Below are 17,730 nucleotides of genomic sequence, written 5' to 3' on the forward strand. Positions count from 1 at the left end.
ATAGTCTCCTCTAGACTACCAGGGGCTAGACATCTGCAAAGCATTTTTCCAGGACCCCCTTGCAAGCTAAGAGGTTAGATTCTGCCAATGGTAGCTGATGTTAGGTTAAGAGGAAGGAGATAAAAAGCAGCCATTTTTTTTTCTGTTTCTGTTCTGACACAGCCATCAGTGAGCAACTATGAGCTACTCCAACTTTCAGCAGCAGTCGTGACCAATCCAGGCAGTGTCAATGGGACTGCAGGCTCCTTGGCTCTTGCAGCAGCAACAAGAGGGCGGGCTCCTGGCTTCCTGGATGGGTAACAACAGCAGTATTCTCAACAGTGCAGTACTTACAGGCTCTGGTAACATGACTTTCACTTCTGTTCTCCAGCCCTAGGGGCAATAGCTGCTTCCCAATAGCTTTATTGGCAATATCTAACCTCTACGTGGCATCACCCCAGCTTTTTTTACTCCTCCAACTCTTCTAATACTTTTGTAACCGATTCACTGTATTAAAACCTTTCTATCAGAAATACTCTAAGTGGTTTCTATTTCCCTGAATAGATGCCAATTAATACAGTAAAGAAAGAAATATCACTCCCCAGAGTCTACTTTCACATATTTTGTTCCTCACAACACCCTTACATACAGGCATGGCAAATTCTATTACCTTTTTATAGAACAGTAAACTGAAAAGTGAAAGTGATTAAGTGACCAAAATTATTTGGCTAATAACAGTGGAGCCTAAACTCAATCTAAGTTGTCTCTATCTAAATCCTGTGTTCTTTTTACAATGTTAAAGTCAAAAAACATTGATCGCTTCCAATTTTAGAAAATGAAAAAAACACATTATTGAATCAGTTCAGGAAACTAGGCGCACATTAACAGCACTAGCACTAAAATGACCAATCTCTATCCTCTTGAAGCAAACTATACTTACAAACCTTGCTTCAAACAAATCTGATTTTTGAAAGCAGGAACTGAAGCAGATACTTGTACATGCTAATTTTGGTACAACTAAAATTTTTACTACAATTAAAATAAATATTATCAGATAACTTCATCCTTAATATGTTGACAGAAAAAAATTAAGAAAGTCAAATTGACAAAGAACCAAAAATTAGCAGATTTGATAAAGAATATAAACGTTGATATTTTTGTTACAGACAGCTACTAATAAATTTTGAAGCACTGAATGATTATATGACAGCAATATACGTTAAGCTTCTTTAAAAATTATAAGAAGTATATAGTTTATAAGTCACCATATCTTCAGTAAACTTTTACAAAATTTATAAAGGAATTTCCTGACATTCCAGAAGTAATATATATCCCTCGTTCTTGAAGGATAAATGCCCTCAAATCTTAAACACACATATAAATAGCTCAAAGACTACAACAGTCTTTAATATTGGTAATTGATTAGACAAGATACATTTGTAAGTATCTTAAAAGAAATAGCTAAATGTAGAATTATGACTTTTACTTCTTTATTCTTGAAATAATTGCTTAAAAACTTACAAAGGCACTACTTAAAGGGAAAAATAGCTTTTATGGGTGTATACTTAAGTTCACTATTTTAGAATGGGAAATAAAATGTATATACTCTGTCTCTCTCTTTCTCTCTCTCTCTCACACACACACACACATTTTAGGTTGACTCGACTAAAAAGTTGTTGGTAAATCAAAGTCACTGAATTCCAACTTTAGTAATTTTATAATACACTGCCACTTAAGAAAAGTACTAAAATATTAACATGGTCATAATAACACCTACTTACTGACACTTACTGTGTGAAAATTTATCATTTCTTGAAGACTGTCAGAAAACTTGGTCAAACTGGTCTATAAGAAAGAAACCAAGAGAAAACCAAGTCATTTAAAAAGCCTCAAAAATAGGACATAAAAATGTTACTACAGCATTTCTAATAGCAAGATCAAGTTCCATTGTAAAATACATTTATTTCCAAGGACAATCTCACTACCTCATGGGCATGCTCTGTAGAAAGGTCAAGTCTATGTAGTAACATAAAACACTAGAATAGTAAAAAAAAAAAAAAAAAAAAAATTAGTACTGCCATATCAATGGTACTCTGCTAACAAATAGGAATGGCATACATGAGCATAAAGGTAAAATTGAGTGTATCAAGTCTGTGACTATCTAAGCATCTATGCATCAAATAATCATCAAACTACACCCATTTCTTCACCAGTTATTATTCCTCATGAAAGAAATATCAAAATACTACATAGTACAGCAAGGGGTCTAAGTTAAGCCAGCATAGCTAGCTGACCAGAACTTTCCTATGCAGCCCCCTTTACGTACAGTTAGATACTATTCTTAGGTTAATGCTCTCTGCTTGCCCCAGAAGCAGCTGCCAGTAAATACATGCTGCTCTCTCTGCTCACACCCTCTTGCCCATGCTTCAGCTCACCTAGCAGCACGTAAACTTACACTGACAATGCAAATCAACATCAACTTCTAACTATCCAAGAAAACAAAATTTTACAAGACAACACTTATGGTGATAGCTTTTCTACTTCTAATTTTAATAACGACTGTAACTATCAATAAGGTAAATGATGCATAATTCTTTAATGTCTTGTTGCATTTATCATTTTAATTAATTTTAATAATACTAACCTCAACTACAGCATCATTACTAGAATACTGTGCCAGGTCTCGAATCCCATTCATGAATTGTTTATTTGCAACACAAAAGGCTTTTCCGGTATCAATCATCGCAATACAAAGCTTCACAAGCTGAAAAAGACCAACATTACATCAGTTTGAAAACAATTTTACAAATTACTTAGTTGAACAAATGTTAGCAGTAACCACATGAGTTAGCCTAGGTAAGATAAATTATGGTTCATCAATAAACCCAAAATAGACTAATTGAAAATTGTTCTTTTTTCCTTTGGTTTATAAAGTAAACTCATAGGAAAGTTGTACCAAAAAAGCTGATCTTTCAGGTGAGCTGATAACAACAATAAAAAATCATTTTATCAAGTCAAATTCAATCCCATTAATTAACTCCGTAAAAATGTATTAAGCACCTCTTCAAAGAAAAGGAAACATCAGGCAGAGCAAGTAGTATGATAAAGAAAATTTAAATTTAAAACAACTGTGGTATGTTAGAGGAAAGGGGCATAAACTGATATGATGGGTTAATAATGCTGGTCATTTCAATATCAGTCTATCAAAGCAGATGTCTAAATCGATTAATCAACCATATTTCTCCATTGCCTACTGTTCTAAGCATTATGTTAAGTCTCAAAACCAAGCTTTTTCTTTTCTTCTTTCTTTCTTTCATCTTTCTCTCTTTCATTCCTTTCCTCTCTTTTTTTCCCTTCCTTCTTTCCTTCATTTAGACACAAAACATTTCTTTGAACAAACAAAATCTTGGATGAATAACAAACATAAAAAAGATAAAAGTGGAGTGCTATAGATGAAGGGGAGAAGGGTACTGAGGGGTGGGATGGGCAGGCAGGGGAACCAAGAAAAGGATAAAGAGCCCAGAAAAACTTCAGAAAACACCTAAAGGATCTTAGGAGTATAATTTAAAACTGCGGCCCTAGAGCCTAGAGGAACAGGAATTGAAAATATAATCTATGCTCTCAGGAGCTCTAACTTAACCAGTAGACAAGCAGATAAATTCTACACAGTACAAACACAACTGCTATGCATGACAAAACCATGCATGAGCGAACAAAGGAAGAACATCTAACCAGGACTACAGAGATCAGGGAAGGATTCCCAGAAAAGGCAACACTTGACAAAAGCCCTAGAGAACAACAGGAATTAGCCAATCAGACAAGGGTAAGGAGAAGACACTACTCAAGGAACAGCATGTGCTAAGGCCCAGAAGCTTAAGAGAACAGGGCAAACTAGAGGCAGTAAGCAACTTCGTGAAGTGTGGAAATGTAGACAAGGCCCAGATTAGGAAAATTCTTGTGTGCAATACTAAGGCATTCAATTGTACATGAAAAGTAATGGGAAATAATTACGGACATTAACTGGGCGAGTTAACCAGAGTTCCAATTCAGAATGATGACCTAAAAGGAGAAAATATAAAGATAAGGAAATAGAAGAATAAAGACAAGGTTAGACCAAAAACCTAAGAACCTGAATTCAGGCAGCAAGCAGGGGGAGAAGAGGAGAGACAAATTCAAGAACTACAGGCAAGTACACGTGTACAGTTATGCAGACTGCATCATACCAAGGGGAAAAGTAGAGGGTGAAATCCAGCCTGAGCTCTGAGTGCCAAAGGCTATATGGGCTACAAGACACTGATTCACACAAAGACACTATTCTGGCCAGCAGAGATTCTTGTTTTTGTGTTGGGCGTATGAGATAAGCCAAATGGAAAGTCTATCAAACACAAGTGAAAACAGATGTTTGAAGCTTAAGAAAAGAGGAGTGTGCTGTGAATACAGATACAGGAGTCATCAGCAAATATACAGCAAGAGTGCCACAGTGCCAAATCCTAGACAGAAAGCAGAGGGCAAAGCATGTAGACTAGACAGAAAGGAGACAAAAGAGGAAGAGGGAAAGATAGGAGGAAAAGCAAGAGAATAATTTTTCACCAAAGCCAAGAAAGAAGAAAGCATCAAAAGATGGATGATAAAAAAGCTGAAAATCCATAAAGGTCAAGTTTCAAAATGAATTAAAAAATATCCATTGAGTTTGGTGACAAAAATACACGATCACCCCTGTCAAGAATAGTTTTAAGAGAAACTGACTGGGGGATTGTAGCCAGATTACAGTGAGTTATGAACTGTAGATGAAGAAGACATAATGATAGCTCAATGTTTTCCAATATATATTCTACAGAATATCCTGCAGGAACATTCTGTATGAAAATAAAGATTCAGGATCCAACAAGTCTGGGAAACTCAGTTTAAAAGTTAAGCCAGATTTCTTTACTGCTAAACTTTTGAGAACTTTTGATATATTACTGTATACTGTGAATCCTATAGAGGAGTTATAACATGCAGCATTTCTCAAAAATATTTCACATGAAATTCTCTTTAGAGGAAGCATTCTCATAAGACCAATGTTAAAGATCCACTAGGAGAAATGCTGGCAGAGGTAAGTCTTTTAAATAGTTTGCCAGTTACCAAAAAAACAATAGTAATAACAATAAGATGTTTACAAAAACAGAGAAACTAATTCTAAAATTCATAGGTAGTAATCAACATGCAAAAACAAAAAGAAATTTGAAAAATAACAACAAGGTAAGGACATTAGCCCTCTATGATATAAAAGTATACAAATAAGTAATGAAAAGTCTCATAAAGGATGTTAACAAACAAACTGGTCAATCAAGAAACAGATAAAAATATGCAGTACTTGATTCAAGTAACATTCAGTGGGGCAGAAGAGGGGGAGATGGTATGGGATGATATTATCCAATAAGTGACATAGGGACACTGGATAGCCATCTAAAGGGAAAAAAGAAAGAAGGAAACTAAGCAGGATTCCAAACCCTCAAATTAATTTTAGAAGGAATGGAGTAAAGATTTAAACATAAAAAATTAAATCAGTGCCCACTCTGACCACTCTTATTCAACATAGTACTAGAGGTTTTGGCCAGAGCAATTAGGCAAGAAAAAGAAATAAAAGGAATCCAATTAGGGAGTGAAGAAGTAAAACTCACGCTGTTTGTAGATGACATGATTTTATATATAGAAAACCCTAAAGAATCCATTGGAACACTATTAGAAACAATCAACAATTACAGCAAAGTTGTAGGGTACAAAGTCAACTTACAAAAATCAACAGCATTTCTATAACAACGAACTAACAGAACAAGAACTCAACAATATAAGCCCACTTACAATCGCAACAAAAAGAATAAAATATCTAGGAATAAATTTAACCAAGGAGATGAAAGACCTATACAAAGAAAACTAGAAGACATTACTGAAAGAAATTGATAGTGACACAAAGAAATGGAAAGATATTCCATGCACATGGATTGGAAGAATAAACATAGTTAAAATATCCATACTACCTAAAGCAATCTACAGAGTCAACGTAATCCCAATCAGGATCCCAATGACATTCTTCACAGAAATACAACAAAGAATCTTAAAATTCATATGGGGCAAAAGACTCCAAGTAGCAATCCTGAGAAATAAGAATAAAGCCGGTGGAATCGCAATCCCTGACTTCAACATATACTACAAAGCTATAGTAATCCAAACAGCATGGTACTGGTACAAGAACAGACACACAGATAAATGGAACAGAACTGAAAGCCCAGAAATAAACCCACAGATCTATGGACAGCTAATCTTCAACAAAGGAGCCAAGAACATACAATGGAGAAAGGAAAGCCTCTTCAATAAATGGTGCTGGGAAACCTGGACAGCCATGTGCAAAAGAATGAAAGTAGGCCACTATCTTTCCCCATGCACAAAAATAGACTCAAAGCAGACCAAAGACTTGAAGGTAAGAGCTGAAAACATAAAACTTCTGGAAGAAAATATAGGCAGTACACTCTTTGACATCAGACTTTTCAAATACCATGTCTACTCAGACAAGGGAAACAAAAAGAAAAAATAAACAAATGTGACTTCGTCAGACTAGAGAGCTTCTGGAAGGCAAAGGAAACCAAGATCAAAATGAAAAAATAACACACAAACAGGGAGGAAATATTTGCAAATCATATATCCAATAAGGGGTTAATCTCCATAATATATAAAGAACTGACACGAACTACAAAAAAATGGGCAGAAGATATGAACACATATTTTTCCAAAGAAGATACACAGATGGTCAATAGGCACATGAAAAGAGGCTCAACATGACTAATCACCCTCATCCACCGATGGTGAGAATGGAAACTGGTGCAGCCACTTCGGAAAACAGTATGGAGATTTATCAAAAAATTAAAAATAGAAATACCATATGACCCAGCCATCCCACTACTGGGTATTTACCCAAAGAACTTGAAATCAACAAATCAAAGAGACTAATGCACCCCTATGTCCACTGCAGCATTATTCACAGTAGCCAAGACAAGGAAGCAACCCAAGTGCCCATCAAGTGATGACTGGATAAAGAAGACATGGTGTATATATACATAATGGAATACTACTCAGCAATAAAAAAGGATGAAATCATCCCATTCGCAACCACATGGATGAACCTTGAAGGCATCATGTTAAGCAAAAGAAGTCAGATGGAGAAAGACAAACACTATATGATTTCACTCATACGTGCAATATAAACAAATTTATAGACAAAGAGAACAAATTAGTGGCTACCAGGGGAAGGGGGGTGGAGGGTGGGCACAAGGGTGAAGGGGCATACTTATGTGGTGTGTGACAAATAATAATGTACAAAAACTTCACTACATTGTAAGTTATTATGACCACACACAAAAAAAAGTTAAATGATGAAAACTAAGAGAAAACAGGAGTTAATATGTTTTATAACCTCAAAGCAGAAAAAGTCTCTCCAAGAAGGATGCAAAACTCAAAAGTCATAGAAAAAACTGATCAATTCAACTACATACAAACAAAACATTTCTACAAGGAATAAATAAATAAACTTAGTCAAAAGGCAAACAACAACATGCAAAAACAATATCAGCGACAAATCACAAGGGACTAATTTCTCTACTAAAGAAGGATATACAAATCATTTCTGGAAAACCAACCAGCGACTGTGGTTCCCAAGGAACCGCCCAGGCTCGGATGGCGTGATGAACCCACCCACCAGGCACAGAATCTGGCACAACCATGAAAAGAGGCAGCAGCAGATCTTCATGCCCAGGTGAGCACTCTCCTGGTTAGCACAACCACCCATAAATACCCCACAACTTTCAGGAGATGCAGTGGGATCAGAAACATAGCTCCTGCTTCTCCCAAGTAGAAGCAGATAAAATCTGTGACCTGATACTACCACAAATGGTCTGGCAAAAAATTAGTTCATCAAGCAACCCTGAAGTCACAGAAATTTACAATCTAAATGACAGAGAATTGAAAATAGCTCTCATATTGAAAATCAATGAGTTACAAAAAAACTCAAAAGATAGTTCAATGAGCTCAGGAATAAAATTAATGAGAAGAGGGAATGCTTCACCAAAGAGATTGAAACTATAAAAAAAAAAAAAAACAAGCATAAATTCTGGATGTGAAAAACAAAGAAATAAAAAATAATCTAGAATCCTTTAAAAAATAGAACTGATGTTATGGAAGAAATAAGAAGTGATTTAGAGGACAGAAACACACAAATGCCTCAAGTGTAGGAGAGATCTAAGATTTCTAAAAAATGAAGGAATTCTTCGAGAAATATCTCACTCAACTAGGAAAAGCAAAATAAGCATTATAGGTATTCCAGAGGAAGAAAAAGGGGAGAAAGAAGCAGAGAGCTTGATAAAGAAATAATAGCTGAGAATTTCCTAAACCTGGGGAAGAACCAAGCTTAGAAATACACGAAGCCAATAGAATGCCTTATTACATCAATGCTAAGAGACCTTCTCCAAGGCATATAATAGTAAAACTGGCAAAAGTCAATGACAAAGAAAAAATATTAAGAGCAGCAAGATGGAAGAAAATAACCTACAAAGGAACCCCTATCAAGCTTTTAGTGGATTTCTCAGCAGAAACCTTACAGGCTAGGATACAATGGAATGATATATTAAAAATACTGAAAGACAAAAACTTTCACTCAAGGATACTCTATCCAATGAAACTATCCTTTAGATATGATGGAAATACAAGCTTTCACAGATAAACAAAAGTTGAAGGAGTTCATCGCTACTAGACCTCCCCTACAAGAACTGATCAAGGATGCCCTCATACCTGACACAAAAAGGCAAAGGTCTACAAAGCTTTGAGCAAGGAGATAAATAGACAGACAAAATCAGAAAACTCCAGTTCTCTTTCAGAACAGGGAAGCAAATAAGTAAATATAACTCAAAAGATAAAGGGAAGGAGAGCATCAAAACTAACTATACAGACTTCAACTTAGCCAGAAACTCATAACACAAAAAAGAATAATCTGTAACAACAATAACTCAAAAGGGGAAGAGGAAAAGGATGGAACCTGCTTCACCTAATGGAGATAAGAAGCCTTCAGAAAACAGACTATCTCATCTATGAGATCTTTTATACAAACCTCAAGGTAATCACTAAACCAAAGCTTAGAGCAGAGGTACAATTCAAAAAGCAAGAGAAAATTAAGAAAACGTTCACAGAAAACCTCCAAAACAAAATGGCAGTCAGAAATACAAAGGAAAAGAAACAATGGAAACATAGAACAACCACAAAATGAGAGTCAGTATTAAGCCCTCATATATTAACAATCACTATAAATATAAACGGATTGAATTCTCCAATCAAAAAATAGAGAGCTGGGGCCAGCCCTGGTGGCCTAGTCGTTAATTTTGGCACACTCCACTTCAGTGGCCTGGGTTAGGATCCCAGGCACAGAACTACACTACCTCTCTGTTAGCAGCCATGCTGTGGCAGCAGCCCACATGAAAAAGAAAACAAGAGGAAGACTGGCAATGAATGTTGGCTCAGGGTGAATCTTCCTCAGCACAAAAAACAAAACAAAAAACAGATACAGAGTAGTGGAAAGATTAAAAAAGAAGACCAAACAATATGCTGCCTCCAGGAAAAACATCTCAGCTCTAAACACAAACAAAAGCTCAGAGTGAAAGGATGGAAGATGATACTACAAGCAATGGCAAACAAAAGAAAGCAAGTCTTGCTATACTTATATTAGACAACACAGACTTCAAGATAAAATAGACAATGAGTGACAAAGAAGGGCAGTATATAATGAGAAAAGGGACTTTCCACCAAGAGGATGTAACACTTATGAATATATATGTACCTAACACCAGAGTACCAAAGTATACAAAACAACCATTAACAGACCTAAAGGGAGAAATTGACAACAACACAATGGTAGGGGACCTCAACACCCCACTTATATCAATGGACAGATCATGCAGACAGAAAATCAACAAGGAAATAGTAGACTGAAATGAAACACTTGATCAAATGGACTTAATAGACATAGAGAGAGCATTCCATCCAAAAACAGCAGAATACACATTCTCCTAAGTGCACACGGAACATTGTCAAAGATAGACCATGTGATGGCAAACAGAGCAACCCTCAATAAATTTAAGAAGATTGAAATTATATCAAGCATCTTTCCAACCACATCTCTATGAAAACAGAAATTAACTACAAGAAAAAAGCTGAGAAAGTCACAAATATGTGGAGACTAAACAACATGCTACTGAACAACCACTAGATCAATGAAGAAATCAAAGAAGTAAAAAATACCTGGATACAAATGAAAATGAAAACACAACATACCAATGCATGGGATGCAGCAAAAGCAGTTGAAAGAGGGAAATTCATAGCACTACAGGCCCACCTCACCACACAACAAAAATTTCAAATAAGTAACCTTAGACCGCTCCTAACAAAATGAGAAAAAGAACAAAGCCCAAAGTCAGCATAAGGAGAGAATTAATAAAAATTACAGTCAAAATAAATGAAATAGAGACTGAAAAAAAAAAAAAAACAGTAGAAAGGAATACTGAACCTAAGAGCTGGTTCTCTGAGAAAATAAACAAAATTGGCAAACCCTTAGCCAGACCCACCAAGAAAAGAGAGAAGGCTCAAATAAATAAAATTAGAAATGACAGAGGAGAAATTACAACAGATACTACAGAAATACAAAGGATTAGAAAACAATACTGTGAAAAACTATATGAGCATAAATTGGATAACCTTGAAGAAATGGATAAATTCTTAAGCTCATACAACCTGCCAAAACTGAATCAAGACTAGAGAATCTGAACAGACCAATCACAAGTAAAGAGACCAAAACAGTAATCAAAAACCTCCCAAAATACAAAAGCCCAGGACTACATGGCTTTTCTGAAGAATTCTAGCAAACATTCAAAGAAGATTTAACACCTATCCTTCTCAAACCGTGCCAAAAAATTGAAGAAGACAGTATGCTTCCCAACTGATTCTATGAGGCCAACATTACCCTGATATCAAAACCAAACAAGGAGAACAGAAAGAAGGAAAATTACAGGTCAATACCACTGATGAACATAGATGCAAAAATGCTCAACAAAATACTGACAAACAGAATACAGCAATTCATTAAAAGGATCATACACCATGATCAAGTGGGATTTATAACAGGGACACAGGGATAGTTCAACATCCACACATCAATGCAACACACCACATTAAGAGAATGAGGAATAAAATTCACATGATCACCTCAGTAGATGCAGAGAAAGCTTTTGACAAGATCCAACAGCCATTTATGATACAAACTCTCAATTAAATGGGTATAAAAGGAAAGCACCTCAAGATAATAAAGGCCGTATATGACAAACCTGCAGCCAACATCCTACTCAATGGGCAAAACTAAAAGCCACCCCTCTGAGAACGAGAACAAGACAAGGGTGCCCACTCTCACCACTCCTAGTAACACAGTACTAGAGGATTTGGCCAGAGCAATTAGGCAAGAAAAGAAATAAAAGGAATCCAAATTGGAAAGGAAGAAATGAAACTCTCCCTGTTTGCAGAAGACATGATTTTAGAAAACCCTAAAGAATCCACCAGGAAACGATTCAAAATAGTCAACAACTACACCAAAGTTGCAGGGTACGAAATCAACTTACAAAAATTACTTGCATTTCTATACAATAAAAACAAACTAGCAGAAAGAGAAGTCAAGAATACAATTTCATTTACAATCATAACAAAAAGAATAAAATATCTAGGAATAAATTTAGCCAAGGAGGTGAATGATCTATACATTGAAAACTATAAGACATTATTGAAAGAAATCAAAGAAGACATAAAGAAATGGAAAAATATTCCATGCTCATGGATTGGAAGAATAAACATAGCTAAAATGTCCAAATTACCTAAAGTAATCTACAGATTCAATGCAATCCCAATCAATATCCCAATGACATGCTTCAGAGAAATAGAACAAAGAATCCTAAAATTCATACGGAAAAACAAAAGACCCCAAATAGCCAAAGCAATCTTGAGAAAAAAGAACAAAGCTGGAGGTGTCACAATTCCTGACTTCAAAATATACTACAAACCTATAGTAATCCAAATAGCATGGTAGTGGCACAAAAACAAACAGATCAATGGAATAGCACTGAAAGCACAAAAATATAACCACTCATCTATGGACAGCTAATTTTTGACAAAGGAGCCAAGAACATACAGTGGAGAAAGGTGCTGGGAAATGGTGCTGGGAAAACTGGACAGCCATATGCAAAAGAATGAAAGTAGATCATTATCTTACACCATACATAAAAATTAACTCAAAACGGATTAAAGACTTGAATGTAAGACCTTAAACCTTAAAATTCCTAGAAGACAATATAGGCAGTATACTTTTTTTTCATTTATTTTTTTTCTTTTGGAGGAAGATTAGCCCTAAGCTAACATCTGCTGCCAATCCTCCTCTTTTTGCTGAGGAAGACTGGCCCTGAGCTAACATCTGTGCCCATCTTCCTCCACTTTATATGTGGGATGCCTGCCACAGCATGGCTTGCCAAGCAGTGCCAGGTTCGCACCCAGGATCCAAACCAGCAAACCCTGGTCCGGCCAAAGCAGAACATATGCACTTAACCGCTGCGCCACTGGGCCGGCCCCAGCAGTATACTCTTTGATATCAGTCTTACCAGCATCTTTTCGAATATCATGTCTACTCAGGAAGGGGAACAAAAGAAATAAACAAATACAACTGCATCACACAATGCTTCTGTGAGACAAAGGAAACCATGAACAAAATGAAAAGACAACCCACAAACTGGGAGAAAATATTTGCAAATCATATATCCAATGGGGGTTAATCTCCAAAATATATAAAGAATTCATACAACTCAACAACAACAAAAACAAACAACCCAATCAAAAAATAGGCAGAGGATACGAACAGACATTTTCCAAAGACGATAGACAGATGGCCAACAGACAAATGAAAAGATATGCAACATCATTATTACGGCAATGCAAATCAAAACCACAATGAGATATCACCTTACACCTGTCAGAATGGCCATAATTAACAAGATGAAAAATAACAAATGTCGGAGACGATGTGGAGAAAGGGGAACCCACATATACTGCAGGTGGGAATGCAAACTGGTGCAGCGACTACAGAAAACAGTATGGAGATTTCTCATAAAATTAAAAATAGAAATATCATATGATCCAGCTATCCCCCTACTGGGTATTTATCCAAAGAACACGAAATCAACAATACAAAGAGATTTATGTACCTCTATGTTCATTGCAGCATTATTCACAATAGCCAAGACCTAGAAGCAACCCAAGTGTCCACTCACTGATGAGTGGATAAAGAAGATGTGGTATCTATATACAATGGAATACTACTCAGCCCAAAAAAAAAGACAGAACTGTCCCATTTGCAACACATGGATGGACCTTGAGGGTATTATGTTAAACGAAATAAGCCAGACAGAGAAAGACAAGCACTGCATGATTTTATTCATATGTGGAAGATAAACAAATACATGGACAAAGAGAACAGATTAGTGGTTACCAGAGGGGAAGGAGGAGAGGGGGAAAGGGATAAAATGGCACATATGTACAGTGACAGATAAAAACTAGAGTATTGGCGGTGAGCACAATGCAGTCTTTACAGAAACTGATATATAATAATGTACACCTGAAATTACACAATGTTATAAACCAATATGACTTCAGTAAAATAAATTTTTTTTAAAAAAAAGGAAATAAGGTATCAGCATTCCAGATTTCAGAAATTAGAACTTTGAGTGGTGAGGCATAGAATAAGGCCATGAAAATAGGTATGAGAATTAGAACAGAGGTCACTATATCAGGATTTGGAGAGAAAATGAAGTTTCACATAGCTGGACTACATATACACTGCAGCTATTCAAGAGGAAGAAGAGACTTGACGATAGATACTTTGCCAACTATCAAAATCCTTATTAGACCACAGTAATGACAGATATAACTGAATAATATAAGCCTACAAAGAGAGAAGATTTTTACCTAAGAGTAAGAGTAAATGTAAAATTAGTCAAAATTGTCAAGCTAGTAGCCCCAATTCATTCAACAGTTTTTTACTCAAGTGATAACTATGTCATCGGCACTTTGCTAGACGATGGGAATACAAACAACTTATTTGCTGACCATCCTTGAATAAGTAATATCCTCTACAAGTCTCATTTTTTTCACTTGCAAATTGGGTATAATACCAACTTTGCAACAGTGTTATAAAGACTGAAGATAATACAAGCAAAACATAGGACTTGGTACACAGGAAGTGCACAACAAATGAGAGGTTTTTTCCCCTTTAAAGACAGTCTCTCTTCAAGAAGCCAACAGCATATTGAAAAGACACCAGTATCACTAACATTTATTTAGAACTAACAATGTGCCAAGAGCCATGCTAAGCACTTATCATGTATTAACACATCTGATTCTCATAAAAACCCTATGAGACAGATAGATACTCTCATTTTCCACATTTTGGAGATGAAGAAACTGAGGCATAGGAAGGTTGAGGAACTTGCCCAAGGCCATACAGCTCAGAAAGTGGTAGAGTCAGATTTTTGCTCTAGGCTTTGTGCTCTTAACTAGTAGAGTATGCTACAAACCAAAATTTACAATAATATTACAATAACCTAAATGGAAGTACATGCAAGAAACAATGCAATACAAGGAAAAGAACCTAAGTTTGGTGGTACTTGAGCTGTGATTTAAAGGGTATCTGCTTAACAAACAGGGAGCGAGAATTCCAGCAAGAAGCAGCAACAGATACAGAAATTATATCTACATGGCAACTATGATGCTCTGTGATGCTGCCAATGCTAAAATACTTGGCAGAATGGACAAACAATTGGACGCAGTGGAACAATGCCATTCATGAAGCATTATTCATCAGGAAGAGTCTAATTATTGGTGGCATAAGCTATAAGCAAAATAAATATAAGCAAAGTCATCGAGCTAGTTTAACCTGTTGCTGGAATAATTTACAATGAAATTACAGGTGGAACTTGTCCTGCACAAAGTTATGAAATCAATAAACTAGTCTTTGGCAACCCCTCCCCTCCATAGTCCTTCAATGCCACAACCTTCAATAACAACCATTTCTTGTTCCTCTCAGATTCTCTTCTCTATGCTAACTCCTCATAATCCTAAAGTAAAAATGACAGATGAGAGCTTAAGAATTTATAAGGGATCAAAATCTAAAACTAGAGAAGCATAAAAGTAACTATGGAACTTCTATTTGGGTGGAAGATGATATTTAAAAGATGTCAAACTTTCCAGGATGCCCTTAGTAGCCCTCTGGGTAATACAGATTCTAGAAAGGGCTTAGAGTTCTTAGTACTGAATGTCAGTACTTTAATAACTTGTTTTGGATTTGTATCTTTTGGTTTGCAAGTTCTACCAGTCTTCCAACCCCAACCAAATTATATAAAGAAAAAAGAAAAAACCACAGCTGCTCATAAAAGAAAAATCATTAACAAAAATGCTGTAGGTGGATTTTATCTGCTTAAATACTTGCAATTTTGAGGTTCCCCCACCACAAAATGTTTCATATGATTTAGACGCAGTTCTACCCAAAGAGCATAGATATCCTTATTATACTTCTCTGTTATTCTTTTGTGTTCTTCTGCCATTTTAGCCTTTTTTTATTGAGTTAACAATAGGTTACAATCTGTGAAATTTCAGTTGTACATTACTGTCTGTCAGTTGTGTTGTAGGTGCACCCCTTCACCCTTTGTGCCCAGCCGCCACCCCACCTTTCCCTGGTAGCCACTAATCTATTCTCTTGGCCCACATGTTTAAATTCCTCATATGAGTGGAGTCCTACAGAGATTGTCCTTCTCTAACTGGCTTATTTCACTTTACATAATTCCCTCAAGGTCCATCCATGTTGCTGCAAATGGGATGATTTTGTTCTTTTTTATGGCTGAGTAGTATTCCATTGTATATACATGGCACATGTTCTTTATCCAATCATCTATTCATGGGCACTTAGGTTGCTTCCACATCTTGGCTATTGTAAATAATGCTGCGATAAACATAGGGGTGCATGGGACTTTTGGAATTGCTGATTTCAGGTTCTTTGGATAGATACACAGTAGTGGGATAGCTGGATCATATGGTAGCTCTACTTTTAATTTTTTGAGGAATCTCCATACTGTTTTCCATAGTCGCGGCACCAGTTTGCATTCCCACCAGCAGTGTAGGAGGATTCCTTTTTCTCCATAACCTCTCCAACATCTGTTACTAATTGTTTTAGTTATTTTTGTCATTCTAATGGGTGTAAGGTGATATCTTACTGTACTTTTGATTTGCATTTGCCTGATGCACAGCAATGATGAAGATCTTTTCATGTGCCTATTGGCCACCTGTATATCTTCTTTGGTGAAATGTCTGTTCATGTCTCCAGCCCATTTTTTGATGGGGTGGTTTGATTTTTAGTTGTTAAGCTGTGTGAGTTCTTTATATATTATGGATATTGAGCCTTTGTCAGATGTATTACTTGCAAATATTTTTTCCCAGTTAGTCGGTTTTTTTGTTTCCTTCCTGTTTTCCTTTGCCTTGAAGAAGCTCTTTAGTCTGATGAAGTCCCATTTGTTTATTCTTTCTATTGTTTCCCTTCTCTGAGAAGACATGGTGTCCGGAAAGATCCTTTTAATACTGATGTCAAAGAGTGTACTGCCTACATTTTCTTCTAGAAGCCTTCTGGTTTCAGGTCTCAGCTTTAGGTCTTTGATCCATTTTGAGTTTATTTTGGTGAATGGTGAAAAAGAATGATCAATTTTCATTCTTTCACATGTGGCTTTCCAGTTTTCCCAGCACCATTTATTGAAAAGACTTTCTTTTCTCCATTGTATGCCCTCAGCTCCTTTGTCAAAGAGTAGCTGTCCATAGATGTGTGGTTTTATTTCTGGGCTTTCAATTCTGTTCCATTGATCTGTGCACCTGTTTTTGTACCAGTACCATGCTGTTTTGATTACTGTAGCTTTGTAGTATGTTTTGAAGTCAGGAGTTGTGATACCTCCAGCTGTGTTCTTTTCTCTCAGGATTGCTCTAGCAATTCAGGGTCTTTTGTTGCCCCATATGAATTTTAGGATTCTTTGTTCTATTTCTGTAAAGAATGTCATTGGGATTCTGATTGGGATGGTGTTGAATCTGTAGATTGCTTTAGGTAGAACGGACATTTTCACTACGTTTATTCTTCCAATCCATATACATGGAATGTCATTCCATCTCCTTATGTTATCATCCATTTCTTTCAGAAAAGCCTTGTAATTTTCATTGTCTAAGTCTTTCACTTCCTTAGTTAAATTCACCCTGAGGTATTTCATTCTTTTTGTTGCGATTGTGAATGGTATTGTGTTCTTGAGTTCTTTTACTGTTAGTTCGTTATTAGAGCATAGAAATGCTACTGATTTATGTAAATTGATTTTATACCTTGCAACTTTGCTGTAGTTGTTGATACTTCTAAAATTTTCCCAATGGATTCTTTGGGGTTTTCTATATATAAGATCATGTCGTCTGCAAACAGCGAGAGTTTCACTTCTTCCCTCCCTATTTGGATTCCTTTTATTCCTTTTTCTTGCCTAATTGCTCTGGCCAAAACCTCCACTACTATGTTAAATAAGATTGGTGATAGAGGGCATCCTTGTCTCGTTCCTGTTTTCAGGGGAATGG

At 36.2% G+C, this 17,730-nt stretch overlaps 1 protein-coding gene across 6 annotated transcripts in view; it reads right to left on the minus strand.

Annotated features, from left to right (window-relative positions):
* Positions 1 to 17,730, minus strand: part of ACAP2 (ArfGAP with coiled-coil, ankyrin repeat and PH domains 2) — a 143,921-nt gene that overhangs the window by 69,601 nt on the left and 56,590 nt on the right. For all 6 annotated transcript variants that reach the window (XM_070583465.1, XM_070583462.1, XM_070583460.1 and 3 more), the window contains exons 3-4: positions 2,624 to 2,743; positions 1,771 to 1,824 (exon numbers count right to left, since the gene is read on the minus strand). In XM_070583465.1, coding sequence (XP_070439566.1) covers positions 1,771 to 1,824; positions 2,624 to 2,743 — 174 coding nt within the window. The remainder of the gene's footprint in view (positions 1 to 1,770; positions 1,825 to 2,623; positions 2,744 to 17,730) is intronic.

This window comes from Equus przewalskii, chromosome 18, assembly GCF_037783145.1.
Source record: "Equus przewalskii isolate Varuska chromosome 18, EquPr2, whole genome shotgun sequence".
Taxonomy (NCBI): domain Eukaryota; kingdom Metazoa; phylum Chordata; class Mammalia; order Perissodactyla; family Equidae; genus Equus; species Equus przewalskii.